This window comes from Schistocerca serialis, chromosome 1 (genome assembly GCF_023864345.2).
Source record: "Schistocerca serialis cubense isolate TAMUIC-IGC-003099 chromosome 1, iqSchSeri2.2, whole genome shotgun sequence".
NCBI lineage: Eukaryota > Metazoa > Arthropoda > Insecta > Orthoptera > Acrididae > Schistocerca > Schistocerca serialis.
In genome coordinates this window covers 888,216,792-888,237,739 of record NC_064638.1, presented here as the reverse complement: position 1 = coordinate 888,237,739, position 20,948 = coordinate 888,216,792, and the positions used below count along the sequence as shown (strand labels likewise).

At 39.0% G+C, this 20,948-nt stretch overlaps 1 protein-coding gene across 1 annotated transcript in view; it reads right to left on the bottom strand.

The window, feature by feature from the left end:
• LOC126411268 (DNA replication licensing factor Mcm2) overlaps nucleotides 1-20,948 on the bottom strand; it is a 50,420-nt gene that overhangs the window by 7,110 nt on the left and 22,362 nt on the right. The window contains exons 5-11 of the mRNA XM_050081352.1: nucleotides 20,471-20,556; nucleotides 19,981-20,375; nucleotides 19,708-19,900; nucleotides 7,556-7,991; nucleotides 6,188-6,438; nucleotides 4,675-4,839; nucleotides 1,193-1,507 (exon numbers count right to left, since the gene is read on the bottom strand). Of these exons, the coding sequence (XP_049937309.1) occupies nucleotides 1,193-1,507; nucleotides 4,675-4,839; nucleotides 6,188-6,438; nucleotides 7,556-7,991; nucleotides 19,708-19,900; nucleotides 19,981-20,375; nucleotides 20,471-20,556 (1,841 nt within the window). The remainder of the gene's footprint in view (nucleotides 1-1,192; nucleotides 1,508-4,674; nucleotides 4,840-6,187; nucleotides 6,439-7,555; nucleotides 7,992-19,707; nucleotides 19,901-19,980; nucleotides 20,376-20,470; nucleotides 20,557-20,948) is intronic.

Here is a 20,948-nt window from a genome sequence, read left to right as displayed (position 1 = left end):
ACTTGCCCGCGAAAGGCAAAGGTCCCGAGTTCGAGTCTCGGTCGGGCACACAGTTTTAATCTGCCAGGAAGTTTCATATCAGCGCACACTCCGCTGCAGAGTGAAAATCTCATTCTGGAGAGGTAAGCAAGTTCTGAAACTAATGATTGCACCTTCATGCTAGGCAAACAACTCTTATGGCCATAAATCTGTTGTCTATGTTTACAGTCCTAAGTTTTTGTTCCATCCATAGGATGATGGTAATTAACTCCATTAATGCTGACAAGGCACAGAACGTTATGTGTATACTTGGAATGGTATGTCTTAACTATGATGATGATAATTATTTAGTGGAAAAGTAACTTTCCATCCTGAAAGGAAATGTAAAATTGTCAAAATCTTGGTATTATGCTATAAACAGTTTGTTTTCACATCATAGAGAAGTGTTGGTGGACAGCTGGCATACTATCTCAGAAAAGAAGTTTGAAGTTATGGCAATGCTTTCTTTTGGATGGAGCAAATTGCATTGTCTAATTCATAAAAAGACCTTTTGGCTACAAGCTTACTCGTTTAGAAGTCTGTCTGTGACTCAGCATATCTCCACTATATGGTGAGTAGCTATTTCCTTTTTTCATAATACTGTTTAATTTAAGATACTTGCCATTCAACTTTTGTTTTCACATTGTTCAACCCAACAAGGCTTCTTTTCATATTAAACTAGCTCGATAAATGAGTTCACAGGTCTAAGAAAAGCAGGAGCATACTACATCGAGTACTGCCATGTCAAAAAACTGTGGTGTTCAAATCAACCTTCAGGTTATGGACAGCATTTTGTAACAATTGTAACAACTCTCACATAGTTACATAATGTGAAATATTAAGCACTCTTTAGTCTTAGGAGACAGCTTGATATTCCAAATTAAAGAGCGTGAATGAAGTTAATTTACATACGTAAATCATTTTTGACAAGTGTATATTTTAGCAATATAAAGAAAATAAAGAACTTTAGACCACTTTGGACTTGTTTGTTCTTCTCATATGTCAATTCTGACAATGCAAAGGAAAACACAAAACATGAAATTTACAATGAAAATTTCTTTTAAAAGACAGTAGATTTCAATAAATTAACATAGTCTTATCAATTAAGAAAACATATATCTCAGTTTCACGGTTATGTAAAATAAGGGAAAGGCAAATGTTTCTTGTTACTTACAAGAGACTCTTGACGTAATTTGCTGTACATATTTGCGATTTTATCCTGGTCAATGTTTTTGAGTGTTGGGTGGACATTTTGACGTGCATAAAGTAGATATTTTTTAAGCAGATCCTGAGGTATGACATCGACTTGTTTCAGACCTGGATCTGGGAGTGGCTCGTCTGCGTAATTGCATGGTCTGTACATTGCATGAACCTTCCTATGAGACTTCACAACAAATCGAGCGAGCTGTTCATCTTGCATCACATCAACTTCATCTCTCACAACACACAAAATATCAAATCTTGACAAAATTGGCTCCGAGAGATTAACCTGAAAATCAATCCGACAAATCTTAAGTCATTCAAGCCTTATACATTAAACAATGAACATAGTGCAAAAGAATGTAAAAATAACAATTACATTAAAAATTTTTAATCACAGCATCACTGCTTTTAATCAATAACAAGAAACCCTTAAGTTGAAAAGTACTGTAGATGTGAGAAAACCATTAGCTTTAGAAATGTAACATTGGGCGACACACACGCAGACGCACACGCACACACACACACACACACACACACACACACACACACACACACTGGGAAATCACTATCAATGATAAGGACTAAAATGAATTAAATATTTCATACAGACTAACAGGTTGGAAAAATTAAATAAATAAAAACAGATGCCAGGTGTCAAGAGATTAACAGAAAGAAATCTGAAATGAACTGTAAATATTATGTGTATTAATTCCAAACATCATATACTACTTAGCTAAACATAGAAACTGGAAGGCACTTTTCTATACACATTATACTAAAGGATTCGAAAAGTAAGTAATCAAAAATTCTGGGGGAAAAAAAGAGCACGTCTATAATGAAAAAACAAGCTCAGATTATAAGAAGAAACCAGCATGCAGCATTTTCCTAATACTTGTATAATCATAAATGTACCCCACCCTGATAGTATATTCTTGCCATTTCAACATAGACCAACTGCAAGATAGAATCAATCCAGTAAACAGAACTGAAATAGAACTTTACTGTTGCGCTGTGTACTTTGTCTCCACACAGATGGGAATTCCTCCAAGCTTAATGGACATCACAAGTTTCTCTTCAGCTCACTTCAACAATGGCCCTGTGATTGCAGAACGACTGGGGGTACACAAGAAGAATACCACTGGGAAACACCGAGTCTGACCAAGAGCATGCCATGGGATCAAAAACACAGATATTCAAGTCATGCACACACTTGAGTATTCTTTCAGGAAATATACACACATCAAAAAAAGTTTTGCATCACCCCAGTTCCCCGAACTCCTGAAGATAGACACTGACTGTGGATATTCTATCACACAGTGCCTTTGACTGTTCAGAGATGTCACTAAATCCACCCAAAGATGTGAACAACCATGCATGTGCCTATTAGATGGAGGGGGTCCGACAGCCAATCAGTTCCAGTCATTCCACCAGGAAGGGTGTACAAAGCTCGTGCTGTCTGTATTTCAACCATGCGTAAGCGGTCAATATCACGGTTCGATCATGTCTGCATTGTTACTTTGTGCAAGGAGGACTCTCAACAAGGGAAGTGTCCAGGTGAGCGAACCAAAGTGATGTTGTTCAGACATGGGGGAGATACAGAGAGACAGGAACTGTCGATGACATGCCTCGCTCAGGCGACCCAAGGGCTACTACTGCAGTGGATGACCTCTGCCTACAGACTACGACTCAGAGGAACCCTGACAGCAATGCCACCATGCTGAATAATGCTTTCCGTGTAGCCACAGGACATCATGTTACAAGTCAAACTGTGTGCAACAGGTTGCATGACGTGCAACTTCACTCCCGACATCCATGGCGAGGTCCATCTATGCAACCATGACACCATGCAGCACTGTACAGATGGGCCCAACATCATGCTGAATGGATGGCTCACTCAGGATTGGCATCGCGTTCTATTCACGGATGGGTATCGTGCATGCCTTCAACCAAACAATCATCGGAGACTTGTTTGGAGGTAACTCGGTCAGGCTGAATGCCTTAGACACACTGTCCAGTGAGTGCAGCAAGGTAGAGGTTTTCTACTATTTTGGGGTGGCATATGTGGGGCCAACATACACCGCTGGTGGTCGTGGAAGCACCGTAATGGCTGTACAATACATGAATGCCATCCTCAGACTGGTAGCGCAACCAGATCGGCAGAATATTGGCAAGGCATTCGTCTTCATGGATGACAATTTGTGCCCCCATCATGCACATCTTGTGAATAACTTCCTTCAGGATAACGACATCGCTCAACTAGATTGGCCAGCATGTTCTCCGGCCATGAACCCTATCGACATGACTGGGATAGACTGAAAAGGGCTGTTGCTGGACGAAGTGACCCCCCCCCCCCCAACCACTATGATGGATCTCCGCTGAATCGCTGTTGAGGAGTGGGACAATCTGGACCAACAGTGCCTTGATGAACTTGTGGATAGTATGCCACAACGAATACAGGCATGCATCAATGCAAGAGGACGTGCTACTGCATATCAGAGGTACCAGTGTGCACAGCAATCTGGACACCTCTGAAGATCTCACTGTATGGTGGTACAACATGCAATGTGTAGTTTTCATGAGCAATAAAAAGGGTGAAAATGATATGTTGATCTCTATTCCAATTTTCTGTACAGGTTCTGGAACTCTCAGAATCGAGGTGATGCTAAACTTTTGTTGATGCGTGTATATTTAAAGACATTTACTTCCTATGGAAAATCCCATTTAGAAACTAAGAGAGAGACTATTTAAAACATGGCTTGATAACAAAAGTCAAATAAACTAGTCCTACTGGTTAATGAGTAAGCTTTGGTAGCTGCAGTTTCATTGGATTGCCATCTGAAAATGCTGTAGTAGGACTTATCGTTAAAATGAATTGCCAGATGCTTCTTTTTTAAGTTCAGAACTGGAAGTTTACCTGTCTTTAATCATCACAACTTTAAGATCATACCAATGATGACTACGTCTAGTGTTTACAAACAGGCTGTTAATTTGGAAATAGGAGGAGCACAATAATTCTTTAAACAGTTTTTGATGTTGCTGAGCAATAGTCATACAATAATTTATAAACAAACGCACCGCCACTTGACACGGCTACTGAATCTGCTTGATCAAAGGGCACCACCAATTAACAAACAAACACTAACTCACTCCCCGTTACACTCACATGACAATTCTGTAGCTTCCTAAAATGAACAGGCACTACTGGTCAAACACTATATTGGTTTGCAAAGCACTGCGCTCTCAAATAAATCTAAAAACTATAATATACCAATAAAACACTTTCAAATACAGTGGAAACACTGCACCATATCTTACTTTTAACATTAAGACATAAACTATCTGCACATTTGAACTGAAAGAGCAACGAAGTTCAAAGCTTTGTTACTCTTCAGCCATGGTACTAATACAATGGTGTACTACTACTGACTACTGAAGTACTTCTACCTAACTCACATTTTCACTGAAGGTCATGCTCGCATCATATCTTCCACCAATTGGATTGGCTGCAGCAATAACAGAACATCGTGCTTGTAGCGAGGTGACAATGCCAGCCTTGGAAATAGATATGGTTTGTTGTTCCATGGCTTCATGAATGGATGTTCGGTCCTGGTCATTCATCTTTCAATGACAAAACAAATTATACAATTATTTTCAATTATGTTGAATCATTTCACCGGAAAAAAAAAGAAACCCAGATACATAAAGATTTTCACAAACTTTTGCTATAGAACAACAGAAAATGATTGATACGCTGAAATTGTTTTGAAATTTTCACGAACAACATTAGTTTAGCTTTTTTACCTCCTGTTTATTACTTTTTCCACAAAACTTCAAGATAAACTTCCATTTTACTGACAAAATCATTTCAGGTTATTAGCCCAGTGACTGACTTCTGTTGTTGACCAATTTCAATGTGTTTTTCCTCTTCACCTACTGGTGAGGTATACTGGTCATGTATGAAGCCATCATTTTGGAAAAGTTTGGCCCACTTTCGTCCCACAGTGAGGAAAATTTACTAAATTGCAGTACCAATTTCACACGATGTATAACAACATGAAGTTCACAATGGAGGTGGAAGAAATTTGATATCTATCATTTTGAAACATTACGATAAAGATTCTGGATAGCACACACTAGCATTCCATGACACGTTTGAAGTTGCATCTAACAGTGCACAGAGTTGGGTCATCTCATCACAAGACGTGGAGGCATATCTATCCATCTTCAAACAAATATGAATAATAAAATTATTAAAGAACATGTGCTTAGTTTTACTACAACTTGCAATACTACCCATTCTCAGTACCTCTCTGCTCCTGGACCACACATCTAAATTAAGAACTTCATGGGCTCCATCAAAGATACACATACCTAAACGTAACCTGGGCTCCATCAAAGCCAACCAGAGCTATACACAGGCTAATTGGTACTACAAATGACTTGCTGTTTGCAGCTCTAGGTGTGAAGGTAATCACCCACTATGGCCAAATCCAATGTTCTATCTTGCAGCAGTGGGCAAAAGACCTTGGAGGCATTTGCCACACCAACAAGGAGAAGTCTACAGCAGTAGAATGGGAAGACAGTGGAAAAACACTGTTAACGATCTAGTCACCCATAACAACAGTTTCCATCAAGTTCTGCATCGGATGCAGCTGGAACAAGAGTTTTTGAAGGGCACTTGAGGTTGAGGGTTGTACTTGCAGATATGGATGTTACAGAATGACGGCAACAGGGACACATTGGCTAGTCACTCCAACACTAGCTACAACCTTCACATCTAAGTATGCACAGTTCTAAATAATTTAGGGAAAAGTTGTTTCTTGACTGATACCCAGAGAAGATTTTGTCAATGTTATTTATCATGAAAGCCTCGATTCCCTCTCACCTTACTCTACAACAAAGAATAGCACACACGCACACACATACACAAAATAAATGCAATGAACAATATTTACAATTACAATACCTTGTCAAATTCATCAATGAGACAGACACCTCTGTCGGCCAAGACAAGTGCTCCAGCCTCCAGCGTCCACTGGCGTGTAATGGGGTTTCGATTCACATACGCAGTCAGACCAACAGCAGATGCCCCCTGGCCTGTTGTGAATATTGCTCGGGGAGCTACCTTCTCTGTATACTTAAGAAACTGTGACTTTGCTGTACCAGGATCTCCACATATCAGCATGTTGATATCACCTCTCACCTTGTGTTTTTGCCCTGACAAAATAAAGATAATAATGATCGTAGACCTGATACAATACATGCAAATTTTGCAAAAACAAACCTCTTGCCCATATATGCAATAGAACTGCATCTTTAAATTTCAGTAACAATCACTATTACAAAGGAGGTCTAGGTCATCTGCTTCAAAATCCATTGAACTGGCAGTATTTTTGACAGTCCCCAGCAGAATCAAGAATTACAGAGATTGGGCACAATCTAATACAATGTAATAGCACTGAGGTAACAGCACATTCATTGGAAAGAAAATGAGTAAGTCTACTGCTCAATTATACCACAACATACTTGAGAGGTGAAACCACATCTACCGTTGATTCAGCGAGCAATTTTACAATACTGTGGCTTCTTTCAGTGTGTTTTTAATACATAATTCTTAACTGGATGGAATATATCTGTCATCAGCCTTATCTGCCTGGAAATGACATGTGAATGGTGACAGATCCGATAGTGCCACTAAATGAAGTGGTAGAGGACACTTGAAGAAATCAGCTACTTGAGCAAAAAAGAACGACGACACAGCATTACAAACCTGCAAGCTAGAGCAAGGGAGGATAATAGGAAAGGAAAAGAACTGTATACTGTCAAAATGGACAAACAAAAAACTACTATCTCTACACGGAGCTTCTAGTGTGCAAGAAGTAAACACTGGTGATCGTTTAGCATTCTACCAAGAACTTCATGGTCAACCAGCTTGATATGTCACTTACAAGAGAATTAAAGTAAAAAACTATAGAAGATATACAACTAAAATAACACCAGGTCCAACCTCACACAAGCAACTGGTTGGGGGGTGAGTGTCCTGTCACAGTTTTATTTTCATTCCATGTGAAAAATCCTCACAAGAAAGAACAAGTACTGTGTTCACTTCAAGTGACTTTTTTAAAAAGATAAATAACACCACAAAAATTTTTTGAACATAATTATTCTATAAGCTATTTCCATTTCACAATAGCCACCAAATTATCTATAGTATCTTACATGAAAAATATTAATATTCACCTAAGTCTCTACACTCTGAATCTCTCTCTCTCTCTCACACACACACACACACACACACACACACACACACACACCATAAATATTTGCATCTTACCAGGATTTTTTGGTTCTCCTCCAAATAATGCAAGTGCCAGACCCCTTTTAATAAAAGCATGGCCATAGATGGATGGTGCAATGCTAAAAATTATTCTGTCAGCAATCTGTGGATCCTTGGACAACTTCATGATGGCATGTACATCATCATCTGATAATGACTCAACAATATGCTTGCAGTCTTTTACAACAATATAATTTGCTAAGATAACTGTGTTGAAGACAGGGAATCCCTGTTCTGTATTTAAGGAGCCCTCATAGTTATTTGTGTATACTCCTGTGAGATCTATCTCATCACCTGGCTTACACCTGTCACAAAGATCGCCCAATAGTATACATTCCTTTGATCGTGGAATACGACCAGCGGGAATACGCCCTGGTGACTCCTGAATTGTAATCTTTTGGAAGTTACGATAAACGGTCTCCTCCATGTTCACCTGGAATAAATCGGACAAAAATTTTTAGAAAATATAGAACACTACATTTCTGACAATCGAAAATGGATGTACAAATAAGAAACTGAAGAAAGACAGAGAGAAAATCGTACTTAGTGCTTTACACATGCAAAAAACTGCAACAGCTCTCGAAACACTCATATACTACTGAGCCCTTCAAAGCACATATTTTCTCTTCCACAGGCATGTCGAAAGAAACCAGAATTATCATTGCATGGCATAATAGGTGTTATGGAAAATAATTTTCTTGTGCACCTACTTGTGTTTGGCAGACAGGGAAAGAACACTGTGACGGTAACTTGTCAAAGATGAGGCCATTAGAGACTGAGCATGAGCCTGTACGGGCAAGGATGAGGCAGTAAACTATTTGCATCCTTTTAGAGGGAACCATTCTGGCACTGCCATACACAATTTAAGAAAACAATGAAACACACAAATCTGAATAAGAGTTTAGTGCCTTAACCATCCAATAGTGCTTGCTCCTACAGAGCTCTGTCAGACAAAACACAGAACTCTAAAATGAAAACTCTGGGTGTGTATCACTGAAATAACATTTCTCAAGTTTTGTAAAGCCTCATACTGATAGTTTCTTACCTTGGGCACACTTTGTCGTAGAGTTAAAGTCAGCTCAAGACTTCGACTTAAAAAATAATGTAAGAACAGATTACATGCTGGACAAAAAGATTTTTTAAATATTTTAAACGAAATGTGGTTCATGGTGTGGGTTCCTGTAGTCATGTCCTAGTTCATGAACCACGGGCAACGTATGAGTGGCCAGGTAAGTGGTCCCGACAGTCGGGATACCAGTTACTATGGAATAAGTCTGGGGATCTCGGACATATTCTGAGTCGTGGTCACCTTTGTGCTCATATGGCAAAGACTACCAAATCCACCGGTTAGTCCCTCAGCCGTTAGGGGTAAAACCCAATGGGACTCGGGGCAAGTAAGGCTAGCAACCTGCTTCACTGGTACTTTAAATATGATGCTGGCAACAATCAGAGCAAAATGCCTCGGACCTTTGGAGGTGACGGAGTCTCACCTCTAACTGACAAACCAGGGACTCCTAAGATACGACTTGGCAAACAAATGGTAATGAGATGGGGAGCTATTAATATCAATGCGGGCTACTCTGGCAAGAAGGTAGAACTGGCAGAGGCTGCAAGTTAGATGGGGCTGGACGTTTTAGCTGTTAGTGACACTCGGGTAAGGGGTGAGAAAGAAGAGGTAGTGGGAGAATACAAGGTCTACCTGTCAGGAGTCAAAGCAGGAATAGCACAATGGGGTGTAGGGCTTTACATCAGAAAAGAAATGGAACCCAGTGTAGTTGCAATAAGGTATGTAAACGAACGATTGATGTGGATAGATTTGACACTGTCTAGCAAGAAAATTAGGACTGTGTTAGTATATTCGCATTGTGAAGGGACAGATCAAGATAAGATGGATAGTTTTTATGAGGCACTCAGTGATTTAGTTGTTAGAGTAAAGGACAAGGACGGTGTTCTGCTCATGGGTGATTTTAACGCCAGGATTGGAAATCGAACAGAAGGGTATGAAAAGGTTATGGGTAAATTTGGGGGGGATATGGAGGCCAACAGGAACGGGAAACAACTCTTGGATTCCTGTGCCAGTATGGGCTTAGTAATCACAAACTCCTTTTTTAAACATAAGAACATTCACCGGTATACTTGGGAAGGCAGGGGAACCAGATCTGTCATTGACTATATAACAGATCAGGAATTCAGGAAGGCTGTGAGGGACACACGTGTATTCAGGGGATTCTTTGATAACACTGATCATTATTTAATCTGCAGTGAAATTGGGATTGTGAGGCCGAAAATGCAGGAGGTCAGGTCCATATGTAGGAGGATAAGAGTGGAGAAACTTCAGGATAAGGAAATCAGGCACATGTACATAACAGCGATCTCAGAAAGGTACCTGTTAGTTGAATGTAGTCAATTACAGTCATTGGAAAATGAATGGACAAGGTACAGGGACACAGTACTAGAAGTGGCTAAAGAATGTCTTGGAACAGTAGTGTGTAAAAGTAGGATGAAGCAATGACACAGTCAAGGCAGCCTGTAAAAGGAAAAAGAAGGCGTATCAAAAATGGCTACATAATAGAAGTCAGGTAGACAGAGAAAGTTATGTTGAAGAAAGAAACAAAGCCAAACAGATAATTGCAGCATCCAAGAAGAAATCTTGGGAAGACTTTGGAAACAGGTTGGAGACTATGGGTCAAGCTGCTGGAAACCCATTCTGGAGTGAAATTAGCAGTCTTCGAAAGGGAGGTAAGAAGGAAATGACAAGTATTTTAGACAGGTCAGGAAAACTGCTGGTGAATCCTGTGGATGCCTTGGGCAGATGGAGGGAATATTTTCAAGAGTTCAATGTAGGTGAAAATACGATCAGTAATGTTTCAGATTTCGAGGTAGAATGGGATAGGAATGATGATGGAAATAGGATCACATTTGAGGAAGTGGAGAAAATGGTCAATAGATTGCAGTGCAATAAAGCAGCTGGGGTGGATGAAATTAAGTCGGAACTCATCAAATACAGTGGAATGTCAGGTCTTAAATGGCTACACAGGATAATTGAAATGGCCTGGGAGTTGGGACAGGTTCCATCAGACTGGACAAAAGCAGTAATCACACCAATCTTTAAACATGGAAACAGAAAAGATTGTAACAACTACAGAGGTATCTCTTTAATCAGCGTTGTGGGTAAAATCTTCTCAGGTATTGTTGAAAGGAAAGTGCGAGTATTAGTTGAGGACCAACTGGATGAAAATCAGTGTGGGTTTAGGCCTCGTAAGAGGTTGTCAGGACCAGATCTTTAGCTTATGGCAAATAATGGAGAAGTGTTATGAGTGGAACAGGGAATTGTATCTATGCTTTATAGATCTAGGAAAGGCATATGACCGGGTTCCTAGGAGGAAGTTATTGTCTGTTCTACGAGATTATGGAATAGGAGGCAAACTAGTCAGGCAGCAGTTAGGAGAGTTGATGGTAAATTGAGTTCATGGTTCAGAGTAGTTTCAGGGGTAAGACAAGGCTGCAACCTGCCTCCACTGTTGTTCATATTATTTATGGATCATATGTTGAAAACAATGGACTGGCTGGGTGAGATTAAGATATGTGAACACAAAATAAGCAGTCTCGCATATGCGGATGACTTAGTTGTGATGGAAGATTCGATTGAAAGTTTGCAAAGTAATATTTCAGAGCTAGATCAGAAATGTAAGGACTATGGTATGAAGATTAGCATCTCCAAAACAAAAGTAATGTCAGTGGGAAAGAAATAAAAACGGATTGAGTGCCAAATAGGAGGAACAAAGTTAGAACAGGTGGACGGTTTCAAGTACTTAGGATGCATATTCTCACAGGATGGCAACATAGTGAAAGAACTGGAAGAGAGGTGTAGCAAAGCTAATGCAGTGAGCGCTCAGCTACGATCTACTCTCTTCTGCAAGAAGGAAGTCAGTACCAAGACTAAGTTATCTGTGCACCGTTCAATCTTTTGACCAACTTCGTTGTATGGGAGCGAAAGCCGGGTGGATTCAGGTTACCTTATCAACAAGGTTGAGGTTACGGATATGAAAGTAGCTAGGATGATTGCAGGTACTAGTAGATGGGAACAATGGCAGGAGGGTGTCCACAATGAGGAAATCAAAGAAAAACTGGGAATGAACTCTATAGATGTAGCACTCAGGGCGAACAGGTTTAGATGGTGCGGTCATGTTACACGCATGGGAGAAGCAAGGTTACCCAAGAGACTCATGGGTTCAGCACTAGAGGGTAGGAGGAGTAGGGGCAGACCAAGGAGAAGGTACCTGGATTCGGTTAAGAATGATTTTGAAGTAATAGGTGAAACACCAGAAGAGGCACCAATGTTAGCACTGAATAGGGGATCATGGAGGAATTTTATAAGGGGGGCTATGCTCCAGACTGAACGCTGAAAGGCATAATCAGTCTTAAATGATGATGATGATGATGATTTTAAATGAAAATAAAAACAATACTGTGACAGCTTGTTTTGACTGCCAGCAGAATCAACCCTTATCCAAATTGTTTGTTGAAGAAGCATTTTACTCCACACAGATCTGGTTGTATAATTGTATGATCTTGAAATATTTATAAAAGAAATCACACAAAGTAGGTAACTACACATGGCTTGAGACTGACTCAGAATGGGGACAAGTAAAATTGTCTCTCCTGTGACTTAAATTCTTTAAAGCAAGATCTAACGAAAGAAGGTGCAGAAAAAAGTAGAAGATTATTTTGTGATTCTCGTGGCTCTCAAAACAAAGACTCCACAATAATGGCAATGTTTTTACACCAAAAGTGCAAAGGTATTTTCAGAATTCAGCATTATTTCCCACTATGTGAGCATCACTCTTTGTCTCCCGACACGGTTTCTGGTCTTACTGAAAAGGAAATAATAAATTATGAAACAATCGCTCTGCCCTCAGAACACTGCGATATTTTGAGAAAGCTGGTCAGTAGCTCCCAGGTATTGAAGGGTAGGAGGGAAATTAAAATACATCCCACAGACCAAAAAGTCAGAGAGAAATCTCATACCAAATTCAGCTACAACAGCCTCAGAAAACCAGTAGTGGATAAAAACATGCTTTCAAACATGGAAAAAGGCTCAGAAATGAGGCAGGAGACTAGTTGGAGATGAAGTACTAGTAGAAGCAAAGGTGTGAGGGTGGGTCATATGCCATTCTTGAATAGCTCAGTTAGTAGAACAGTTGCCAGCGAAAGGCAAAAGTCTCAGATTTGAGACTCTGATTAGCGCATAATTTAATCTGAAAGGACGTTTCAGGATGAAAATTGATAGACTTTCATAAAAGGACTGTACCAGGTGTCACAACACCTGGGTTAAAGCCTTAAGATTACATGGTATGGATATAAGGTAATCCCTTCCAAAGCCCTAGATAGTGATCACAGTCTTTTAGTAGTGATGATTGGAGGGATTAAAGAGGAAAAAGGGACAGGGAGGAATGAAGGATAAGAGTGTGGAATATGAAAAAAGAGAAATGTAAGGAAAACTTCATATAGTCAGTAGTGGAGGAATGGGGGACGTTCAAAACAACAATGGTGGAAGCAGCAGAAAAAGTGAGAGAAAAAACCAGTGATAAGAAAAGCTGGAGACATACACCCTGGTGAAATTATAGAATAAGAGAAGACGTTGCAAAGAAAAATGAGGCTTTCCAAATGTATGGACAGGAAAATTTTGTGTTAATGATCATGTTAAAAATAACAGCAAATTGGCAGTTTTTATTAACACATCACGAAACTGGCTATTTTTAACAAACTGTCACAAAATTTGGCATTTTTCCAATTTGTATATTAGAAATGTCATTAAGTGTTAGGGCACTGGTTTATTAATATTGGTAACTAATAGTTATTTAACGTTAAAATTGGATCTTAAGGTTGATATTTGCATATAACCTTGCAAATGACCATTTCTCATGAAAACAATTCCAGTCCTACAATTCACTTAAAGCATCTGATGCAAGACCAGAGACAGAGTATCTCTCTTTGAGATTACCTGGAGCATGAAAAACTCTGTTTCTATCACATTGCAAACTCAGATTATAATGTTTATGTTAACCAATGTAAATGTCATTTAATAGCAACTGGATTGTGTGGACATCCCCATCAAAATAGTTCAAAGTGTTTCTTTGTCAAAAGCAAATTATTTCCAACTGCACTTGTCGAGCCAAAATTCGCCTCACTCCCAGATCTTTGACCTTGCAGAGTGGTTGTTATGTTTCACATCTTTGTCCAAATAGCACGGTAGTGTCCACGTTTTCTTGCGATTTCTCGCTGTTTACTTTATCTCATTCACAGTACTAGTTTTCATAACCGTAAAAAATGCCGAAAAAAACAGCACAGGAGTTTGAAGCTAATGGTCTGTATGCTCCCGATACATCTACATTATTCTGTAAATACTGCAACCGTAGGATATCATGGGACAAAAAAGATACTATATTGAAATGTGTGTAGAGTGAGAAGCACAAAGGAAATAGATCCAAGATGTTCAATGTGCAAATAAAGCAGTAAGCTTCCATTAGTGGCAGCTTTGAAGTCGCCAAGAAAAAGAAAAATAACTGCGATTATCTGGCTTGAAGGACTGTCGAAACACTTCTGAAAGTGAACATTTCACTTCACAAACTGAAAAATAAAGATTTTCAGGAATAGATAAATGAATTCATCGAAAATAAGCAGAGGTTGCTGACAGTAAATAGCACGATAATCAAACTGTAGTTTTCAGCTTGCCACATATATTTAATAAAGCAATAATTTTGTCAGCACGGATTCAAATTAAGTTGTACTTAAATCGAATGCTAACAGTGGGGTTATTTTTGTATAAGATACTGGTGACAGTCTGTGCATCAACACAATAAGGGAAACTTTTATATCTTCAACACAAAAACAACGAAAGGATAAGGTGATGCACCAACTAGCTTCAGCAGTTAAGAACACTTGAAAAGAAGTCATTTTGTGTTTTGGCCGTGATGCTGAAGACTGTTGAGCCATGGAACAAACAAAAAATTTTTGCAGCGAGCATGCAAGTTCTTGAGACAGCCTACTCTTCACAGTGTGCTTGTGCTTTGCAAGACTATAATATTCAATAAGATAACGTTAATGTTATCTTAAGTGGCAGTGAATATACGTGTCAATTCATTGAAAACAATTATAGGAGACTATTTAAGCCATGTTCAGTATTGGTCACACAAGCTCAATTTGGTCACAAATAAAGGGTGTCTCTAAAGTCACTACCCATTTCCATGAAAACGGATTTGTTTTTCTTTTCTCTGCAGATACTGGTACCTTTGCGCAAGATATTTTGCAAAGACGAACAGGTTGCCACTGTTTGTCCACAGGTACGCGGACTGTCATACGAAGACACATGGGCAGAATTTACCCATGAATTCCACAAACCATCCACATCAAGGGAACAAATTCGTCTGCTTGTGAACAAATTTAAGCATACCAATAGGTATGTGTGATGAGGGAAGTCGTGGACAATCACACGTATCATCAGAAATAGTACAGCGGAATTGAATGTCCCTCACAACACAGTGTGGAAAATCCTATGTTTCACTCTCCAAAAATGTCCTTATCACATTCAGGTTCTGCACAATCTTGAGGATGAGGATTTTGCCTGTTGTCAGGCAATGTGTTATGACCTCCTGGAATCTGTAGAGAAAGAGAATTTAATGGACAATATTTTATTCTCCTATGAAGCCACATTCCACATTTGTGGGAAAGTTCACAGACACAACAGCCAAATACAGGCATATGAGGAACCACATAAAGTATCGGAGAGGGAACGTGATACACCAAAGGTCAATGTGACAAAAGCTTTATTTGCTGAGAGATCAATAATACGTAGCAACTACCTCACCATGTTAGAACTGTTCCTTGAGCCGCAGATTCAGGATGACAGCATAGGTGCGCCTCAACAGTCTGTACACATCATCCACGATTACCTGGACAGAACCCTTCCAGGAGGTGGAGAGGCAGAGGATCACCTCGACTGGGGGCTTCCCATTCACCAGATCATACTCCTTTTGACTTTTTTGTGTGGGGGTACATGCAGTCCAATGTGTACAATAGCAAGTGAATGATCTGTTTAATCTGCAGAATCATATCAGGGAAGCAACAGGCCAATTAACAATTGAAATGTTGAGGTCTACATTTTGTTTCACTACTGAAAGATGGGAGTATGTGTTTTGACCTAGATGGCAGTCATGTAGAAGCGCAGAGCTTCACAATAAAACAGATTTTTCAGTCACTGCCTTCCTTCATTGAAATTGATAGTGACTTTAGAGACACCATATATTTTTTTCTATGGAACTTTTTAAATTTAACTTAGCTATTACTAACTTAAAGTGTGTTTTCCTGAATACCAGGAATCCATTTACATCCACAATTTTTAAAGACGACGGATCCAAAGCCATTTCCTCTTCCAGTGTTGACACATTAGAACTCTTGGCTTTCTGCAAACCACATGTGGCAGAATATTTTGAAGACCTGGTGGAATTATTCGGCAGTGGTAATATGTGGGAATTATCCAATGCAGGAACTGATTATGTTGATTCACTGTCTAGTGATGATGTAAATTCAATTCTTGGGGAGGCCACATTCATTAAGGAGCATACAAATGATTTGATGATATCAGTATGTACTTAAAACAAAATTTAACGGCCATATTGTGGCAGATGGAACTTATGGTGAGGAAACCAGAAAGCTTGTGAATAAGGTGTAGAGGCATATTCTTCAGGCAGAGATGAGAGAAAAATGTAAACACACCAGACATTGCATCTCCAAACAAAGCTGACAATGCTCATGGTTACAGATCCACTCAAGTCTCTGTTCTGAGGCCAAGAATTGTGTTTCAACAAAGGACAGCAACCACAAACCTTGTTACTGCTGACATGTAAAAGTGTCTCATGTATACCTGGCATGGCAGCTCTCAGCAATACAAATATTCTGAAGGGAAACAAATCTCTTCGGAATTTAATTGAACAGTAGCTTTCAGCACGAACTGTGAACAATGTCAAATGCCAGCAGGCAACTTAACCTGACAACCCACTATTTGCTGCAATTGCACTGAAGGCAATGGGGATTCCATGTTCAAACATATACTCAATAGAATGAAGTAGTAACAGACTGGTGATCCAATCTCTCAGAAGAGAACACAGAACTAATGATAATGATTTCATATGAAAAACTGTCTGTGGTGTACACTTAAGTGTTAATTATTCTTTGGGGAAATCAATTGCTTTCACATAAATGTTCTTTCTGTACAATAATGTACATAAATTTGATGCCTAAAATCTAATAAATACAATATAATTGAGAGGTACATCTTCGTTCTCCTAAATCTAATCAATACAATGTAATTGAGAGGTACATTTTCGTTCTCAACAAAGTACTGAGTTACAATGAAATAAGACAAAAAAACAAACTTAAATATAGGTTGGAAAAATTTCTTTTCCAGTGAAATATTGAAATAAATTTGATGTTTAATTTCTAACAAATATAATGTATCTGAGAGGTACATTTTCATTTTGAACGCAATCCGGAAAACAATTAAGTAGACAGAAATGAAGAACAAATACGAAAAATACACAATGGGAAAACAACATCAAAAATGGCAAAACATAATACCAAAATTCACCATAAAACGAGAAGAGGAAATGGATGGAAGAATGGACTAAAAATCATAGAAGAAGACAGGGAGGTGAGTAAAAAGATGCGCTACAGAATGGTTAAGAGTAAGAAGAGAGGCACAACGGATAATCTGAAGATGATCAATAAAGAAGGAGAACAAGTTAAGCATGTACCGGAACTCAAGGAGACATGGAAGGAATAGCTTGTCCTGCAGCTATGCTATGCGTCGGAAGTGACGGAAACTTGGTGCGGTCTCTCAGGTGCCATCAAATAACAAATAAATAATGTTTCGCATATGTAGCATTGTTTCCGGCTGAGAAAAAACAAATGCTGTGCGTTACTTTCTGGACAACCCTCATAAAATGAAGAAAATCAAAATGAAATTAAAAACTAATACAATATTCATGGCTGGTTGATCTCATAGTTCAGCTGCTAAACTGAAGGGCTCATTGCTTTAGTGTACATTTGCTATCTCTCCTGACAGACTAAGCAATCCACTTGATGAGTCACAAGGTCATAACTAAAGTGCAATGACTATGTGAATTATACTAACATACTGTCACTTGGCCATCAAACAGACTCCCACACAGATGACGTACAAATAAACATCCATGGTGAAGAGAGAAAGCAAATAAATCACAAGGTCTGGATGTAATCTCAATTCGGTTTCATGAAGAATACTCTACAGCACTGGTTCCTTATCTAACCTGCATTTATCATGAATCTCTTGCCCAGCACACAGTCCCAAGCAACTGGAAAAAAGGTGACACTAGTGTATAAGAAGGGTGAAAGAATGGACCCGCAAAATTACAGACCAATATTCCTAACTTTGGTTTGTTGCAGAATTCTTGAACATATTCTCAGTTTGAATATAATAAACTTTCTTGAGACTGAGAGGCATATGTCCATAAATAAGCAAGGTTTTCGAAAGTATTGCCCATGCGGAACACAGCTTGCCTATTCTCACACGATATACTGCGAACAATGGATGAACGGGAACAGGCATATTCCATATTCCTAGATTTCTGGAAAGCATTTGACATGGTGCCTCATCACAGGCTGTTAACAAAGGTATGAGCATACAGAATAAGTTCAAAGATAAGCAAGTGGCTTGAAGACTTCTTAAGTAATAGAACCCAATATACTGCCCTGGACAGTGAGTGTTCATCAGACAATGGTATTGTCAGTAGTGCCCCAGTGTAATAGGGCTGCTGCTATTCTCTATATACATTAGTGATTTTGCAGACAGGCTGGGCACCAATCTGTGGTTCTTTGCTGATGATGATGTGGTGTATGGTAAGGTGCCAAATTTGAGCAACTGTAGGAAGATACAAGCCGACTTAGACAAAATTTCGGCTCAGTTTGATGAATGGCAGCTAGATCTAAATGTGCAAAAATATTAAGTTAATGTGGATGAGTAGGAAGAACAAACCTATAATGTTAGGATACAGTATTACTAGTGACAAGCTTGACACAGCCAAGATGTTTAAATAACTGGGTGTAACATTGCAAAGCAATATGAAATGGAACACGCATGTGACAACCGTGGTAGGGAAGGCAAATGGACTTCAGTTTATTGGGAGAATTTTAGGAAAGATTGGTTAACCTGTAAAGGAGACGGCAAAGAGAATGCTGGTGTGACCTATTCCTGAGTAGTACTCGAGTGTTTGTGATTCATACCAGGTCAAACTGAAGGAAGACACTGAAGCTATTCAGAGGTGAGCCACTAGATTTGTTACAGGTAGGTTTGAACAACACAAGTGTTACGGAGATGTTTTGGGAACTCAAATGGGAATTCCTGGAGGGGAGACGACATTCTTTTCGAGAAACACTATTAACAAAATTCAGAGAACTGGCATTTGAAGCTGACTGTCAAACGATCCTACTGCCGCCAACATACATTGCGCATAAGGATGCCGAAGATACAATATGAGAAATTAGGGCTCGTGCAGAGGCATATAGACAATCGTTTTTCCCTCGCTCTATTTGGGAGTGAAGCACGAAAGGAAATGACTAACAATGGTACTGGGTACCCCCCCGCTACACACCGTACAGTGCCTTGCAAAGTATCGATGTAGCTGATCACTTTTGATATGTTGGGCTGTGTTTCGAGTTGTTATCAATGTAACACCTTATACAGAAGAGACACACGACAATGTTATAAGAGGACAATCACATATCCAGTAAACATGATAGGAATATTAAGTAAATGAAGTAAGATGCTGTGAATGAAGCAAGACGCAGAATAGAAAGGGTAGCAATATACAAATGGCCACATATCTGACCAAACTAAATATACTGCAATCATCCAATTTGATACATACCATATTACTGTTATGATAAACAGTTCACTTACATTTGAAGAAATACAAAATTTCAGTCAAAACTGAATTAGTGAGAATGTTTGATCTGCAAGTCAAATCTGCTCAATAGTTATTTCAAATAATCCAATATTATAAAGACGCATCCAAATTTCTTGTAGATGGTTAATAATTAAAATCAATGCTCACCATGAAAGGCCCTCTGCTTTGACATTCTGGACATGATCCAGGTTTAAGATCTTCACTTTGATTCTGTACAAATGGACCCAACACACAGCCACACTTGTTACAGTCATATTTGACAAGTGATAACTGTGGCAGAACACCAGTAGTTGTTGAAACCACACCTCTAGTACGGACCAGCTGATTTAGATGCACTTTCCTGTGACAAAAATTGGCCTATTTGTAAAAACAATAACAGTCCACAACTAAGTATAATTTCATTGTGATTTACATACTTACCTCAATGAACGTATCTCTTCTTTAAGTGGAAGTTCCGCAATTCTGACATGAATTTCACTTGTAACTCTCCCGTAACTTGGAAATATGTTAAACACCAACTCTGTAGCTACTTCATCAAATATTTTCAGCATTTCTATTGGAGCATCAGGAAGGAAAAATGCCAGCACTTGTTCTTTGAATGCTAGATGTGGGAAGTCAACAACAAAGCTGGATTGATTGTATTCGCACATGCGACGAATTCGGTCTTTATACACTGCTTGACCTTTTTTGTTAGTATATGTCCGCAAAAAATGCCTGAAACGGTTCATTATTTCAGTTCGTGGACCTAACATACAGACCCATTCTCTAATTGGATGTCCTTTAGTATCCTCAAGGTTTTCCAAGGATTCAATCATCTGAAAGGAATTATAAGTTTTATAATAAAAATTTAAAGTTCCATCTGAGGCAAATAAGTACCCGACATTGGGTTGCTTAAGATGCTGATTCTTACTTCATCTTCTCCAAGCTCCCCAGCAGCAGACTTCTCTGCCAATCTCCTTTTCCTCTTTGTAGGCGCATCTTCATCATCACTTGGATCTGAAAAAGCATAAATGGGATATATCGAATTACTCTTGCTGAGAGTTTTAAAGTAACTAAAAACAATTATGTGCTTCAACTTTCTTTACAAAAACAAAACCTTATTCGTAATATGAGTTTTTCAAACAAATGTTCAGAATTAATGTTATTGGCATCGTTTTTACACTATACAATAAACAGATATACAATTTTGTAAGATCACTACTTACATTAAACCAAGTGTTCACGTGTTACCAATTTATACTCATTACTCAGGTTACTAGTTTACCGTATTTACTCGAATCTAAACCGCACTCGAATCTAAGCCGCACCTGAAAAATGAGACTCGAAATCAAGGAAAAAAATTTTCCCGATTCTAAGCCGCACCTGAAATTTGAGACTCGAAATTCAAG